The sequence below is a fragment of the Ambystoma mexicanum genome, chromosome 7p, assembly GCF_040938575.1.
Source record: "Ambystoma mexicanum isolate Mex_15411 chromosome 7p, UKY_AmexF1_1, whole genome shotgun sequence".
NCBI lineage: Eukaryota > Metazoa > Chordata > Amphibia > Caudata > Ambystomatidae > Ambystoma > Ambystoma mexicanum.
In genome coordinates this window covers 578,240,320-578,256,392 of record NC_090939.1, presented here as the reverse complement: position 1 = coordinate 578,256,392, position 16,073 = coordinate 578,240,320, and the positions used below count along the sequence as shown (strand labels likewise).

General features: G+C 42.2%; 1 protein-coding gene across 2 annotated transcripts in view; it reads right to left on the bottom strand.

Annotated features, from left to right (window-relative positions):
• Nucleotides 1–276: 276 nt before the first annotated feature.
• Nucleotides 277–16,073, bottom strand: part of CNGA3 (cyclic nucleotide gated channel subunit alpha 3) — a 645,151-nt gene continuing 629,354 nt past the window's right edge. For both annotated transcript variants that reach the window (XM_069636583.1, XM_069636584.1), the window contains one exon: nucleotides 277–15,055. In XM_069636583.1, coding sequence (XP_069492684.1) covers nucleotides 13,632–15,055 — 1,424 coding nt within the window. In that variant the 3' untranslated portion in view covers nucleotides 277–13,631. The remainder of the gene's footprint in view (nucleotides 15,056–16,073) is intronic.

The following is a 16,073-nucleotide window of genomic DNA, read 5'->3' as shown; positions in this document are numbered from 1 at the left end:
CTCTTTTCCCTTTTCCTCCACAGACTATGGTCTGGATACCCCGGGATAGGGCACAATGGGCCAACAAATGGACAGGCCTTGGATCTGTGAAGCCACTATGGTGGTGGCTCTGCACAGTAAAACAGCTCTTTCAAATAACATTGCCTCAATTACATGTAGATTTTAACTTGACCTCAGAGATATATGCAACTAAAACACATTAAGTATGTTGAGCACACAAAGTTGCTTTGTAATTAGCAACAGTAGGATTTGAAAAAGATGAATGCAATATTTGTATTAGCACTGATTTTAATAGAAACGACCAAGTGCATTATAAAATAATCACGTTTTGAAAAAATTATGTAAAAAATGTCATGATTATCTACGCTGCTAATATAAAGTCAATCACAGTCATAGTGAGATGAGAGCATATTTGTCAAGATTCTGGTTATTACTTTTGAAGTAAATTTCGTCAATTTCTGGGATACATTTATTGCCTAGAACATGCTTGATGACAAACTCTAATGCCGCTCTCAAGATTTTTCACAAATCAAATTGAAAGTTCATCTAATGTTCAAATGTCGAAACAAAAAAAAAACAAATTCACCAGTTGTTACAAATAGCATTTTTTTTTAAAACAAAATGATTATAACTTCTGTGAAACTTGGAAATTCTTGCATCACAAACACGATGTGAAAACGCTTATTCGTATACAAAAACAAAATGTTATGCTTCTGTGCATATTATTTTGTATATAGCAATTGCAAGAGAACATCACCTTGATCAAAAGAATCTGAAAACGTTTTTATCTGGATTTTTTTTAAATACAAAGGTTATTAGGTCACAGTGTAGGGATTAGTGAATATTGGACCTCTGCGCACCTCACAGATGTATTGTCTTGATCTGTCAATGTGCCTTGTTTCACAGAGGGCTATCTTCACTTGTGTGTAGAAAAAGAACATGCAAATCGGGAAAATTCACTATCTTTTGCAGGCAGCAGAATTCCACAAAAATGAAACTGCCTCCAAAATAGTCTTTGTGCATGCAGTTTCAGGGTACCCACAAAATCAAGAAGGTGTATGTTCCAGGGGGTGCATGTCCCTGCAGTATGATCCCCTTCATGTGGAATAACCAATATAAACGGTCATGGAAAGCATGAGCATTTCTTTCCTTTTTTTAACATTTCGTTATGTACCAATACCTACTGTCAGTACCTTTAAACCCATCAGTGGCAATGCAGATGCAGCAACCACATAGGTGGAGAGCCGATCTCAGTGCTCCATCCCTGCGGGTGATTTTATGTCAATACATAGGTGAGTGCAAGGAGCATGCGTGATAATATATGAATGGAGGAGTGGGCAGAGGGTTGTTCGTAGTGATTGTCGCCTATCCCTCCTTTATGAATCTGGGAAGGCAGGTCCACTTTGTTAAACAGGGAACTTGCACGTAGGAGGTGTTGGATGCGCTTTTATCAATATTTTTACAATATTTCACTGACCTATTCAGACAACCTCACTAAGGCACTCATTATGAGTTTGAGGACTTTGTACCAAGATTTCCACATGTCGTAATTATGCTTACTACCTGTGGAAACCTCGGGCCGCCTAGAATTACGAGTTTACAGCAACTGAAGAAGTGGAATGAGGGGGAATTACACAGATCTTCTGAAAAACTGCCTGCAGTAGTTCAGAAAATGAGCATTTACACACTGTGAATCCTTACAAAACCTCTTTTAAATACCCGCAGCCCCATCATCTAGCAGGCATTAGAAGTAGGCACTATTTGAAATATCATCTGTTTTTACAGTTACCAAATGACTCATAAAGAGGGCCCAAGACAGACCTGAATATGTTATTTACTCATGTAATGCTTGCTATACTGTAATATTTGCTTGAATGGGCCGAGTAGAGCAGAGGACAAATATTGGTTCACAATTCTTAAAACCGATTTCTGTGAAAAGATTCTGTTATTGTATTATTGTGGCAATAAGACACGAGGCGGCGGGCCAATACCACCCAGGTAATGCCCCCGGGGCCGTAGTTACAGGCCTGACCGTAGTTGCCACCGAGGGTCTTATAGCCATTAGTACCCCGGCCCGTTAGACCGGGGTACTAATGGCATTTTTTTCTGTTCAAAACAGAAAAGAAAAAAAAGTAGAAAAAAATGGCCGCCGGGAAAGGTAAAACTTAATCCGTTTTCCCTTTCCATGGCGGCCACCGGGAGCGGATGCGCTGGGAACATAAGTGTTTCCAGTGCGTTCGCTCCAAGAAAAGAAAAAAAAAGAAGGTAAGTGGGTTTGGGAGGGTGGGGAGGGGATAGTTTGCGGGGGAGGGGGTGGAGGAAAAAAAAAACGTGCCTAAGTCCCCGGCGGGGGACGAAGGCAGCCTCCAGCCATGGGGAGGCTAGGAGCGGGGATTGCCCTGTTTCGAGCCTCCTCATTGGATAAGGGGCTGCCACGCCCCTCGCCGGGAACAGAGTAACCGGCACGCACGGCGTACACGGGAATACCGTGTGGTATGGCTCGGAAAAGAGCCAATCCACGCATTGTATTCCCGGTGCGCAGCGCGTGCCGGGTACTAATGTCAGTAATTTTATGCTACATTTACATTTAGTGTTTTCAGGGATAAGACATTCTTTTGATCTTGGTTGGGGTTTCCACACCGACTTCTGCGCCACTTGATATTCAAGAAACACTCAATGCCTCGCGTTGGCTAGACAAATGAAAAGGAACATGTGAATTTTCAGGGGGAATTACCCCATGACGTGAAGGAACGAAGCCCTGATTTGAAAAAGGCACAAGTGATGCCGAAACACGTGTCTCAGAAAGGGCACACTAAAATTATGTATTAAATTCATGAACAATCTTTCACCTATTATTGGCATTTAGTGTTTCTTGAATATCAAGTGGCGCAGAAGCCGGTGTGGAAACCCCAACCTATTAATTGTGTATGGAGTAGAGGACCTCCTTTTTTCACTCGCATGCAACACCAGGACAAAACCTAAGGGTCAAAAAAGGGCGTGGAGGTAAACAAATTGATATCCCCCAAGTCCTCAAACTTATTTTTGGATTCTTTTCATCTTGTCTGTAGAGTTAGTGGAAGGGCCGTTCATTTTAATTTTCTTAAAAGAGCAGCCCATGCGGAGGAACCCTGGCATGAAGATGGACTGTAACCCTGTTCCAATTTTCAATCTTTATGAGGGTTGAAAAGGAAACATGCATTTGTTTTGTGCAAGAGTGTCCAATGAATTCCAGGCCTCAAGGCTCATAAATCTGACTGGTTTTCAGGATATTCCTAGTGTGATGTACCTCTGGTGCTCTTAGGTTTGAGGCTACGGAGGGTAGCGTTGGGTAATATACAGTATGGGCTGTAAGGGCAGCTCAGGGGCAACACGCTCGTCTTCGGAACAAGACAATGCCAAGTAGTATGGGTGTGAAACCCGGCCCGCGCTTAGAGACCAGGCTGCGGCATGAAGTGTGTCCTAAAAAAGCCATCTTATTTTTTTTTAAAATAATGCGACAAAACGTTCCCTGAGTCTAATGCACAACTGCACGAGGAGCCACTAAAGACTCCTGGGGACTCAGCCATGACGCCACAGTGGCTGCACCTTGAACTAGCAACCTGAAGATTTCCAATCCACATTTTGCCGAGTTTGCGGCACTTGCATATGTCGCTCTTCATTATAATTATAATTGTTCTTTTATAACGCGCTTCTTAATACCAATGAGTGGTTTCTACGCGCCGGATCAGGATTTGAAAGACAAACGCATTGCCCCAGAGCTATCCTTCCTGCCCCCTTAACATTTCCTCATCTATGGAAATCAATGGCAGAGGCATTCAGTTAGGACTTCGAACTGGACACATGACTGCCATTGCTGCGGAAGTAAGAACAGATTCATTTTTACTGGAATTTGAATGGAAAAGCCTCTCTGAAGATCATACATGTAGTGGTTGCTAAATGTGAACGTCTCGCGTTTGAGGACATGCTATGACCCTGAAAACCAGGAATTACTGATCGCCTGACGGCTTAACTTTATTCGTGAAGCTGTGTGAGTATCATCTCATCACGTCCCGCCACTGAATGCCTTGCCTCTCAACTAATCACAGTGTAAGGGTCACACAGCTGAATGCCCTGCCTCTCAACTAATCACGGTCTGAGGGTCACACCACTGAATGCCCTGCCTCTTAACTAATCACAGTGTGAGGGTCACACCACTGAATGCCCTGCCTCCCCAGTAATCACATGCCTCTCAACTAATCACAGTGTGAGGGTCACACTGCTGAATGCCCTGCCTCTCAACTAATCACAGTGTGAGGGTCACACAGCTGAATGCCCTGCCTCTCAACTAATCACAGTGTGAGGGTCACATATCTGAATGCCCTGTCTCTCAACTAATCACAGTCTGAGGATCACATCACTGAATGCCCTGCCTCTCAACTAATCACAGTGTGAGGGTCAATCCGCTGAATGCCCTGCCTCTCAAGTAATCACAGTGTGAGGGTCACACCGCTGAATGCCCTGCCTCTTAACTAATCACAGTGTGAGGGTCATGCCGCGAAATACTTGCGGCCACTCTCTGAAGACTTAAAATCACTTTTAATCCCAACAGGAGTCTAACCCATGCACTGCAGGTTTTCAAAGTCCCCAAACTTTTCCCGCACATCCCAAAAGGGTTCCCTGTAAACTACTGTCCACAATGAAATGTGCCTCAACCCCCTACTACGCAGTTTAAAAACACTCCTTGCAAAAGATATGAGTCAAGGGCATGAAGATGATGTACTAGGTTTTGTGGAGATTCTCAATGTGCTCTTTGCCAGTACACCCAATGCCAATTGGCAAGCCATAGTTCAGATGTCAAATTGCATTGCCTTTATATTTATTTATTTATTGAGCATTTGTAAGGCGCTTTATACAACAGAATTGTGTTTGCAGGGTGCTATGTAGTGGCACGTAGGCATGGTCTGGCCCATAGAAATATTTGTTTAACTCGTTCAATGTATACATACAATCTTAAATATGTGTCTTCTTTTACCACAACGTATATAAACTGGGGTGGACTGGCCTTTAGCGAACTATGGAGATTTCCCAGTAGACCTCACCATCCTGGGCCTCTTTTGTGTATTTTATTTCCAATTGTTCTCATAGCAAAAGGGTTGGGCTTGCTGAAAATGCGTAATATGGGGCCACTTTGAACATTATTTCCAGGGCCTCTTTTGGTTCCCAGTCCACCCCTGTGTATTTATACATATCCTTATTTGGCGATGGCAGGTTTCCCTGTGCCCACCTGCAAGTGCTGGGGGTATCTATTTTGTCCAGGAATTTGTGGCACCGGGGAAAAAGCATTTAAAAGGTTCAATCTAAGTGAATCTCATTGGCTTCCCAGCCAATACTTTACTCCTTAAAAGGGCACTGTTTGAACTAAACAATATATAAGATAATGGGCCTCATCCCTTACCGCCCTACTACGAGTTCCCTTTGCGGGTCCCGCCCTTAACGCCTGGTTTTACCAGGCGTTAAGGACGGGACCCGCAAAGGGATACCGGGGTCAATAACGGGCAATTTGCGGTACCGTTATTGCCGCCTTCCCCCTTCCCTTTGAGCCCTATGGGGGCCCAAATGGGAATGGGGAATGGCTCTGGTGAATGGGGAATTACCGGTCCCGCCGACCTCGGAATGGACCGGTAATTGCTCCATCACCAGACCAAAAGGCATGAGTTGCATTGAGTTTTTTGTGTACGTTTGTTTTGAATATGCAGAACGCAACATGTTCTATGTTCGAGAAAGGTCCTACATTTAAATTGGTGCCCACAGTTTGAAACGCAAAATGGATTCCTAAGTGAGGAGCGAGAATGGGTCTGATGAAGACGGCAGACATGTTTTGCAACCACTCTTTCAAATATGACATTTTCTATTTCTAATAAAAAGCTTCCACCCACAGATATAACTTAGATGTAAATAGCTTCAGACAGAGACCGGACTTAACATCTTACAACAGCCACCATGGACATCAGTGTAGCCCAACTCCATCATTAATTCTGCCACTCCCTGATGCCAAAAAAGGAATTCCGGGTGTATATGTGAAGCCAATCATACCCCCCCCTCAATTGTTCCTGTTGTCTGCGTGTAAAGATGCCATCACAGTTTGCTATCTCTCTATGTTTGTTGGGGCATTCTTCAATATTTTGCCCTGAATTTCTCATCGTTGACTTTGCAGGGATTGCCAAATGTCGTAGTCAGATCTTATATAGCATTGTGTTTGGTGCCTAGTCCTGGAAGATGACATTACACCCGTGCATCATTGCTTACTTTTTGCACCTTCATTCTTGTTCAGATTACTTTGACTCCTGCCAAATGGCATCTAGAACAATCTGTAACTCGTCTGCGCCGTAATGTCCCAAGAAAACGCGCAATTCCTCACAGACATGGTTCTCTTCCATTTTAAGGCTTGTAAAAATAGATTTTTGTCATTAAAAGGAGAAACTGTGACAGAAATTAAAACTTGGAAAACGATTGGCTTTGTGTAAATCTGCCTTTCACACTTAGAAGCCATTTTCAAATCCACAAGTGTTTTTTTCAGGACCGTATTTGACAAGCTGATAATAAACTTGGGAGTTATTTAAGATAGTAGACTCCTTCCTCTCTCTCCCTCTTCTGTGCAAAACCCTATACCTGTTTTACAAAACAAGGTCAATTAGATACATTCTTTCTTTCTCTCAAAAGTCCTGTATATTCAACAGGAGATAGCATCTAATAAATTGCTCCACTCTATAGTCCAATTCCCAGATATGTATCCTTCCAGAGACATATCTACCTTTTCTCATCAGCCTACATCTTCTGATGCGATCTCCTCCTTGTACCCTCCCTGACACCGATGTGTGCTATTTTTGATGCTCTTCCTGATTTAATAGCCTTCCACCACTCTGAAAGTATTGCTCCTTTCATGACCAAGTTTGATAACCTGTCTATCTTTGAAGGTTTAGTGCAGGAAGCATGTATTACCACCCCGCCAGTGCTAATAAAAAAAAATTAAAAAAACAAATACAGCTTGATCCTGCCATCCCAAAAACTATCAGCTCATAAGTGGCCCACCATGGTTTTCTAATATTACAGAGAAGATTTTGGCAGCTCAACTTGAAAGTAACGTGGAGATTTATTTTTGTTGCTAAATCCATTAGGTTCTGGATTCCTCCCGCTTAATGGCACAGAGTCAGCACTATTCTCTGTTTGGGATGATGTTCTTTTAAATGCCCATAATGGAACTCTTTTGGTGATGCTTGATTTATATGCAGTGTTTGATCCTGTTGATCACAGTATCCTGCTTACCCCCCTCTTCAAAGAAGCAGGAGTCTCTGAACCAGCAACAACATAGTTCCGATCTCTTTTATGCAACAGAACCAAATATGTTGAGTTCTTTTCCTGAGCTCCCACCAGGGTTTCATGTGGAGTGCGAACTCTTCCCCAAATTCAACCAGGGTTCCCCAGGGTTCAACTCTTTCCCCTTTGCTTTTCAACATTTAAATCCGGCCTCTGTTCTTTCTTATTAAAACCTGGGGCAGAAAGTTTAATCAAAATCAATACTCCCTCAGAGGATCTCTCACATCTGATTAACAGGATTTATCCTGTTCGGAGACTGATTTTAAACAACCAGCTACAATGAAACCCCTTAAAAACTGAATTGAACTTCGGCCCTAAGGATCTTCTTGCCTACCCCTCTAGACATCCTTCTCCCCCCCATGCTTTGGAGTAATGACACTGTGTTTTATCCATTTTAGGACAAATCTTGGTTTCTTTTGAGTAGCTGATTTAAGTTTCAACAAGCACATATCTAAGGTCATTCAGATCTTGTTTTTCAGTCTAAGACAGCTTTATTGGCTTCCACCCTTTTCTTACACATTCTGACTTGGCTATTGTTACGGGCATGGTCATTAATTCAAAGTTGTTCTACTCAAATGCTCTTTACTCCGGCATCCTGTTAGGGAGAATTCTCTGTAAAGGCTAATTTCCCAAACCTAGTGAATCACCCAGCAGCTTTGCTGGATTTTTGGGGTTGCGGGTTACACAGCACCCTCCGTCCGTAACCCAGGGGTGTCGTAGCGACCCCCAAACATAGACTCCATACCCTGGGACAGACTACTGTCTCCCAGGGCTTTTAAAGTCACCATTGGCTTTACTAGTCTCAAATTGTGAACAGAACCAGTACAAACCATCCTATTGTGGACGTACTGGTCGGGGCAATTCGATTGCCCCGGGGTCTGTTGTTCGATGGGGGCACTGTCCAGTCCCCCCGACCGAGTTTTGGCTGGTGGCAGTGCATACTACTTTTTATATTCGACCGCAAATATATTCCTATGGGATTTTCCCATTGTTCGAAGCTACCACTTTTTAACATAGCCTCGAACATACCGCTGGTTTATTAAATTAATATAAATTCACCGGTTGGTATTTTTTGCCGAAACTTGGTTCCAAAATGGCGTTTGTGTTCGCTTCTGTGACTCCAACCCAAGTCGAGCCCTTTGTTCCACTTTTTGGCGGGCTTCTCCACAGAAGCCTCCAAAAGTGGTGCTACTCTGTCTGGGTACCACAGGGGGTGTGGGAGGGGGTTTTAGGCACCCTGGACTGAGTTGCCTCGGCAACTCAAGTCGCCCTCTTGAGTGATTGGCCCAAGTGGTGAGCCGCCCGGCTCACTACTTAGCATGTTTGAGTGACAGCTAGGCTGAATGAATAGGGGTTTTCTGCATAAAAGCAGGGCTTTGGGGACTGGAACTTGACAAGTCGCCACAGGACCTAAAGAATCCGAGGAGGGAGAAGCCGAGCAGACCTGCAACGACGACACCACCGGTGGAGCCCTGCTGAACCGTCTCACCACTTTTCCCGACGACAGAGGAGATCTCCAGTCCGGAGAGTCTTCTTCCTTTGACTGGTGGGGATAACCAGTTTGCCCGTCTTTTCGCCTTCCTGGACCATCTCGTGGCCGCCTTGCCCGTGCCAAGCACCCCGGCAACCGCAATACAACGGTTTACCACTACCGCGAAGAAAAGGGTGGTACCTTGTAACCGGTAAACTCCACGGCTGGTTTCTTCCCTGGCAGCGCAACGTCCTTCAGCTTTCCTTCACGTCGAGACCTCCTCTTCCTCTGGACAAATCACCGACTTGCACCCGCTGCCAGGAACAACTGCCCCCGCTGGAGCATTCTTCCCACTTTCAGGTACTGTGTCCCGCCTGGCTTCCCTTGCGACAGATCGTTCGGGGTGACAGTAAATCCTCGACTTTCTAACCTGGGCTAGCCTGGGACCTGTTAACTAACTTTTCCTGACTTGATCTCAATCTTTTGTGAACTTTCTACAAAGACTCTTTGGGCATAACCCCACTGTGTGATCCTGGACACATTTTGCTTGCTCTCTCTTGATTTTATATGCCTGTAAGACCTTGCTCCACCTTATCTCACCTGTAAGATTCTTCTTTAGCAATTAAAGAGGGTGCTTCACTCAGAAACCATATACTTACTGACAGTTCTTAAAACTAAAACAAATGTTTTAGGAACTGTCCTCCAATACATTTGCAGCTACACAGACGTTGTCTGGTAAAGTGTATTAAAATCTTGGAATAATCAAGGGGAACTCATTGTGTGGTTAAGATTCCTTTGGCAAAAGGTTCAATAGTGTCTACTATAGTGACTGACCAATGGTTGCAATAGTCATTTAAGATCTCAACAGAGTCAAAATATAATTTGTTTAGTGAAATGCCAGCAAGAACCGATGAAATGGTCTGACAAGTAACATTGTTAAATCGTTTAAGTGGAAGATCTGAAAATGGAGTAAGGGGTGGCCCGTGGCGCCTCTGACAAAACTATCTATTAAATTAAATAAACCAGTAATTATACCTTATGTAACAGTCCATTAATCCAGTTCGTGGGAGCATATCAGAAAAAAAGCCTTGGCCCAAGGATATAATGTGTAGACCATGCGGTTAACGATTCATCTTTAACCAATGATACACTCTCGCTTAGCACTATTAAGGAAGTTGCAACAAAATGAAAGTTCAATCTTGAAATAATTTCTTATGATATGTCTGATAGATCATTTCCGTAAATCCATATTCAGATGGTCACATGTCTTTTTATTCGTCATAAAAGGCAGAAGATATCCACGAAAATATCATATCACAAAGCGTCCAAAATAAAATGCCAATGCATTTCCCAGCATGGTCCGTCTTCAGGGCTCTTCTGCATTTCCTAGGTTTCTCTCTCCACCTATGAGGCTCTTGTTGCATCACGTGGATTCAGTTCATTGGTACAGGGCCTGATACCAGATTTTGTAGGAATAGACAGAGTGAGGGACACCTGTCAGGCAGTCTCCATTTTCTCCAGACTGTCGTGTGCATCTTGAGGGTGCTAGAGGCATGGCTGAGTATATGATCTCTGTGATGAATTCTGAGGACAGACTAGTCTCTATTTTGCTGAGATCTCAAGAATCAGTTTCTGATCATGCTCATGTTCTCCACCACCATGTATGGTACATGCTGCTCTTCATTCTACTGTTTTGGGAGTTCTTTCTTTCCAACTTTGACCCCAGTTTACCCAGGGGCAGAATGACTCCCTGTCTGAAAGGGGATCTTCGATCTTTTGGGGAGCGGTCACTGGGACTATCTGGACAAGGTGAGGGAATCAGTTTCTTGGCGCTGAAGTCGATCTTGCTAACTATGGTTGACTTTCACAAATCTTTCTGAGGAGCATTCGGTAAGACTCTGCTAGCCAACACGATTGGAGTTCAAAAGTTCATCTGAATTAAGAGGGTCATGTGAGTTTATTCCCTGGGACCAGTGAGGCCTTTTACATGTGGTTGTTCAGGAACAAGATGTGATAATTGTGTGATTAGGGATTGAGAACATATTTCTTTTTTAAAGTAATACATTGAAAACCAGTCTAATGGTGCACAAACAATGGTTGCTTTTGTCTGTAAACCTGTTCTAAAGTGAAATCATAGGAACACTACTAGTAAAATCACTGCATTCATGTTTCTGCAGAAAATGGCCTCTTATTTCTTCCAGTGAGGATGTTTTGAGGGCGGATTGTGGATTGGCATTTTGATCCTACATATGTCTTTCAGAGGTTCACTCCGATTCTTCACATCTTAAACCAGCTTTAACTGTACAAGGTGATGTGATATTTATTGCTTCACGCTTGGTGCAGGTGCCTCGGTACCCAGATCTGACTATGCATCCACCGTATAAGTTCTCAATGGGAATGAATCTGCTGCACAAAGAACAGAGAAGGAACCTCTGTCTGAACATAGGCATTCTGAACCTTCATACGTATTCAGAGGTTGAGATACCACGACTGACTGTCATCTGTGGGAGTGAGCCATGTTGGCAGTCAGTAGATCTTCTACGTGGGTTATCTATGCTAGCAGATGGAAACAATGATGTTGTGGGAGAGCCTCTGACCTATTTTTATGTCCCACATTACATCTGTTGCATTGAAAAACCTGCTGGCATCGGCCAAGTGAAGGTTTAATATTGCCACTGTATAGAGCTACTACACAGCTACCTTTTTAAGGGAACACTTGCACTGTGATCCTGTTTTGTCTATTTCTAGTGTGGTTACATTTCTGAAACCTGTGGTTAATATCTTTCCACTTAAACCTTTTGCTTTTTGCTATGGGTTCTGAATCTGGGTCTGGAATTGGTGGGTCCTCATTACCAAGACAACGGAGACATGTTCCCTCACAGTAAACACTTCTGATTGCTGAGCAAGAGGCAAGGTTTATGCAGGGAACCACCATCCCAGGCCTCTTATAAGAAGAGGAGGCTTCTGCTGGCGAGGGAATCCTTTTTGTGCAAAGTAGCACCAGATTTCTATGTTCCTCAAAATATGTAACTTCTGGTATTCATTTATCCTCTGCATCCTGTGAAGACTGAATAGCAGTTGCATTCGTACAGTGTTCACTCAGTGTCTATGTCTCAATGTTTAAGGAGTATGCAGATTTGTCAAGACCCCCTCATCTTCTCAATGCAGAAGACCTGTCTGTTGTTGGACATCTGTCAAAATTCCACCTGGGCTTCTCAGCACACTTTTGCAAGAACGTCAATTTTGATAGTATGTTTTTCAGCAATTTCCTGTCTGAGGTTACTGGTTCCTCATAATCTCTGCACACCATCCTGTAGAGATACTGCTTTGGGAGTTTTTCAAGATATAAGGAATCTGTGGGCGAAAGACATCCTTTACAAGAATAAATTCCATACATTTGGTCATTTTCTTTCTGAAGGTTACAATCCTCCTCCCAAAAATTCTTCATTCGCTCCTCCGATCACGCTGCGCCTCTAAATGTAGTTTCTTGTAATGTTTATTGTCAAACAATCATGAGACATCCACTATTCCTTACCTTCTTTGGGGGGGGGGATTTGTTTGACTAGAGAAAAGGGAGCATGAGTAGCTCCATAGATAAAATAGGACAACACTTCTGGTGGCAGACAGTGGCTAAGTCATGTGGAGAAGTTGTCTTAAGCCCTTGTGAAGCCCCAGGTTTGCTGTTTTAAGGTGTATGAGTATGTGCTCAGAGCTAATGCAAGGGGTGATGATTCTGTGGAAGGAAGACCCGCACAACCAAACAACAGAATAATGAAATTAAGTAATTTTTTCTGTTGCCTGTGTGGGTTGTGGTTGCAATAGAGCCTAACAGGACATCCACATATAAACCTTTTTATAAAGGTCTCAGGTTGTAGTTGGAGAGAGGCATAGCATAGGTTAGCACACTAACTGTGCATATATTTACCTATATATTAAGATAGTAATAACATAGTTATTATTAGAGTTGGGCAAATGTTTACGTTTTATTTCTGAATAGAGAAATGGCTTGAAAATCTGCCACTTAGTATTCTGGGAAGATATTGTTTTGGGCAAATCACTTTTTTTTATCATAACAATTATTTTGTAACAAAAAGTCTACTTCAATGATTTATTTTACTTTTCATAAAATAGAACTTACCTTTTTAATAAATACATTTTATTAATAAATAATCATGTTTTTGTGAGGGAATATCTTGGCCAAAATGGGGTTATTCAAAATTACCCAACAAAGAGAAGTTTGTGCCAAAAACCTCTCAAATTAGATTTTGGCAAATTAAATTCACTTAAACCTTCGAAAAACTAAACAGAACATTTGAGAAAAGTGTACTTTTCAATAAAAACGTAAAGAATGAAAAAGTGTGTATGTTTGCAATATATGATATAATGCCATAGTAGGTTCCATCATTTAGAGAAAAGAAAATGATAACGCTCATCTTAATAGGAAAACATGGACATGATAATAAATACATCTGTACTCATATGGAATTGGTGAGGATATTTGTACACCAGAAAATTACATTTCTGTGATATGTTGTAATAAATATAAGCACCATTATTTTAAAGTTCTAAACAATGTGTCAAGAATAATCTTTGCAACAGAAGACAGTGCATTGACACGTTTATTTCACTGTGTATTGGCGAGGGGCTTGCATTACTCATTCAGAGCATCACTGCTCCTTAGAAAAGACCCTCACCTCACTCAGCAGTAAAATAAATATGATAGGACACTGCTCATTGGTATATACATTACATCTGTATCTCATTCCATGTGATATATAAGACTATACCCTTGCAACCACAACAAAAACTATTTCTTATTTTGGTCTTCATTCACATTTGCAACCTCTATATCCGTTGCACTGTCATGTTCCTCAGAAAAACTAGTGGCTTGTGTCCGTATCTTATTCTCCACCTTTGTGATTCTCTGTTTTAGTTTTAGTTGGGCTGAGTTATACTCTGCAAGAAGTCTGGCAAACTTTGTTTGCAGATTGTCGAGAGAAGATTCAAGTCTTTCCACCTTTTCCTCTATGTCTTTGGGGTCGGCGCCTGCCTTTGCTGCTTCCTCATCAATTAACCCATCTTTCATTAGAATTAGGCGCCCTTTCTCTTCCAGCATTTTCTTGGCTTCAGGATACTCTGTTAGGGCTTCCATTAAATCATCCTTAGAGAGGCAGAACAGGTCCGAATAGCCTATACTTCTGATGTTAGCTGTCCTCCTGTTGCCAGATTTACTCCCTTTGATGTTCAAGATACTGATTTCACCAAAGTAGCTGCCATCACTTAGTACCACAAATTGAGTTATTCCATCGTCAGCCACTACTGCTAGTTTCCCCTCTTTGATGATGTACATTTCCCGCCCTATATCGCCTTTCCTGCAGATGTAATCTCCAGGGCTGAACACTTGGGGCCTTAGTTTCAACACCAGTTCCACAAGGAGTCCAGCTTCACAATCTTGGAAGATCCGCACCTTCTTCAGTGTGTCCAAGTGCACGTTGATGGCAATCTCTGCCTTCAATTTATCAGGCAGATTCTTTAGGACCTCCTTCTCATCAACTGTCTTTTTATTTGTCCAGAGATAGTCAAACCATTTGATGACTCTTGCCTCAAGGTCCTTAGTCACATTTCGGAACTGCATGTACTGTTTGATGGAATCAATCTTTGACTGGAATTCTGCCCTGGAGGCGTTCATGTTGGAAATCATCGATCCCACATTACCTACAATGGTTGCAAATATCAACACGCCCACCAGAAAGTCAAACACCACAAAGAGGAACTCTCCATCTTTCACGGGGGGTGGCGTCTCACCAATGGTGGTCAGAGTCAGTGTTGACCAGTAGAGACTATAGATATATTTCCTGGCCAGGCGGCCATACTCAGGATGGGATACATTGGGGTAGACCCACGTGTCTGTGCCAAAGCCTATACTTTTGGAGATTGCAAAATAGATACAGGCATTCCAATGTATGATAATAAGAATATATAGAACAAGGTTGCCAATGCGAAACATATTTGGATAATTTGTCCTTGTCTCTGTGCGGTCAAAGAACTCAAACATCCTGGCAAATCTTAGGAGACGGTTGAAACGCAACTCTGGGTAGTTCATACCGACCTTGATGTACACCAAGTCTGTTGGGACAAGTGACAACATATCAAGTTTAAATTGTAATGTCTTTGTATAATGTTTCTTTAATGTCTTGGCATCTTTAACCAGCAAGCCTTGTTCAAGGAACCCTGAAAGGCGGAAAAGAGAAAAAATGACATTTGATCAGACAATGTAGTACATGGTAAACAAAATGGTGTTATATGTTGTAAAAATGAAATGCCCTGATCTTTGTTGTCTATGGAGGTGTTTTAACACAAGGGAGAGTAGCGCATAGAGTATTACATGAGTGGAAATGAAAATGCACAGACTTAAAGGATCTCTTTTGAGTTTATTACCCATTTCACCATTGTCACTGTTTCACAGGTCTTGCCACTGTTCTGCAATGGTCTTGCAAATATGGTACATACTTTTAGCACATGGAGATCGTTATTGACCTCCTGTCAGACAATCGGAATGTTCTAAATGCAGTCAATACATACTGTTATTGACTGCATTCTGAACATTCTGGGCCTGATTCACAGACCGTTTTCCAATGGGATTGCACCATTATAAAACACTTCTGTGAATCAAGCCCTCTGTGTTCAAAAGCGAACAGGAAAACTACAATGCAATTTCCATGCAAGATTTCTTTCAACAAGACAAGTTTTTCCTGCAACAGCTTATTTAACAAAACAAAGACAACCGTAAAACATTGGAAAAGGCTTTCACTTTTTTAGGGAAATTGTTTACTTTTACATGACTCAATGCATGCTCATAATAAACTCTCTCCATTACAACGAAGTTTGCAATTTAAATGCTTAATTTATGAAGACAATCTTATTTACACACTACAAAATAAAAAACACATTTAATTTAGTAACTCTGTCTATTTGTTTTAGTCAATATTAATGTAAAATGATTACTTGACCACGAAAACTGTATGTGCCAATTGCCTTATAGACGTCAGGAGGGCAATTTTTGCTTGGAATAATGACCCTTCCCTAACTTATGGGCTAAGGGTATTATCCTGCGTAATGACCCCTCCCTCAGTCTGTAAGGCTATATCGAGTGCAAGATAGTGCAAACCTAACCAGCCTGGCAAGCTTGGCGATGCTGCTTAATCAAGATATGCAGAATTCCTTAATTTGAGTAACCCAATTAATGGGA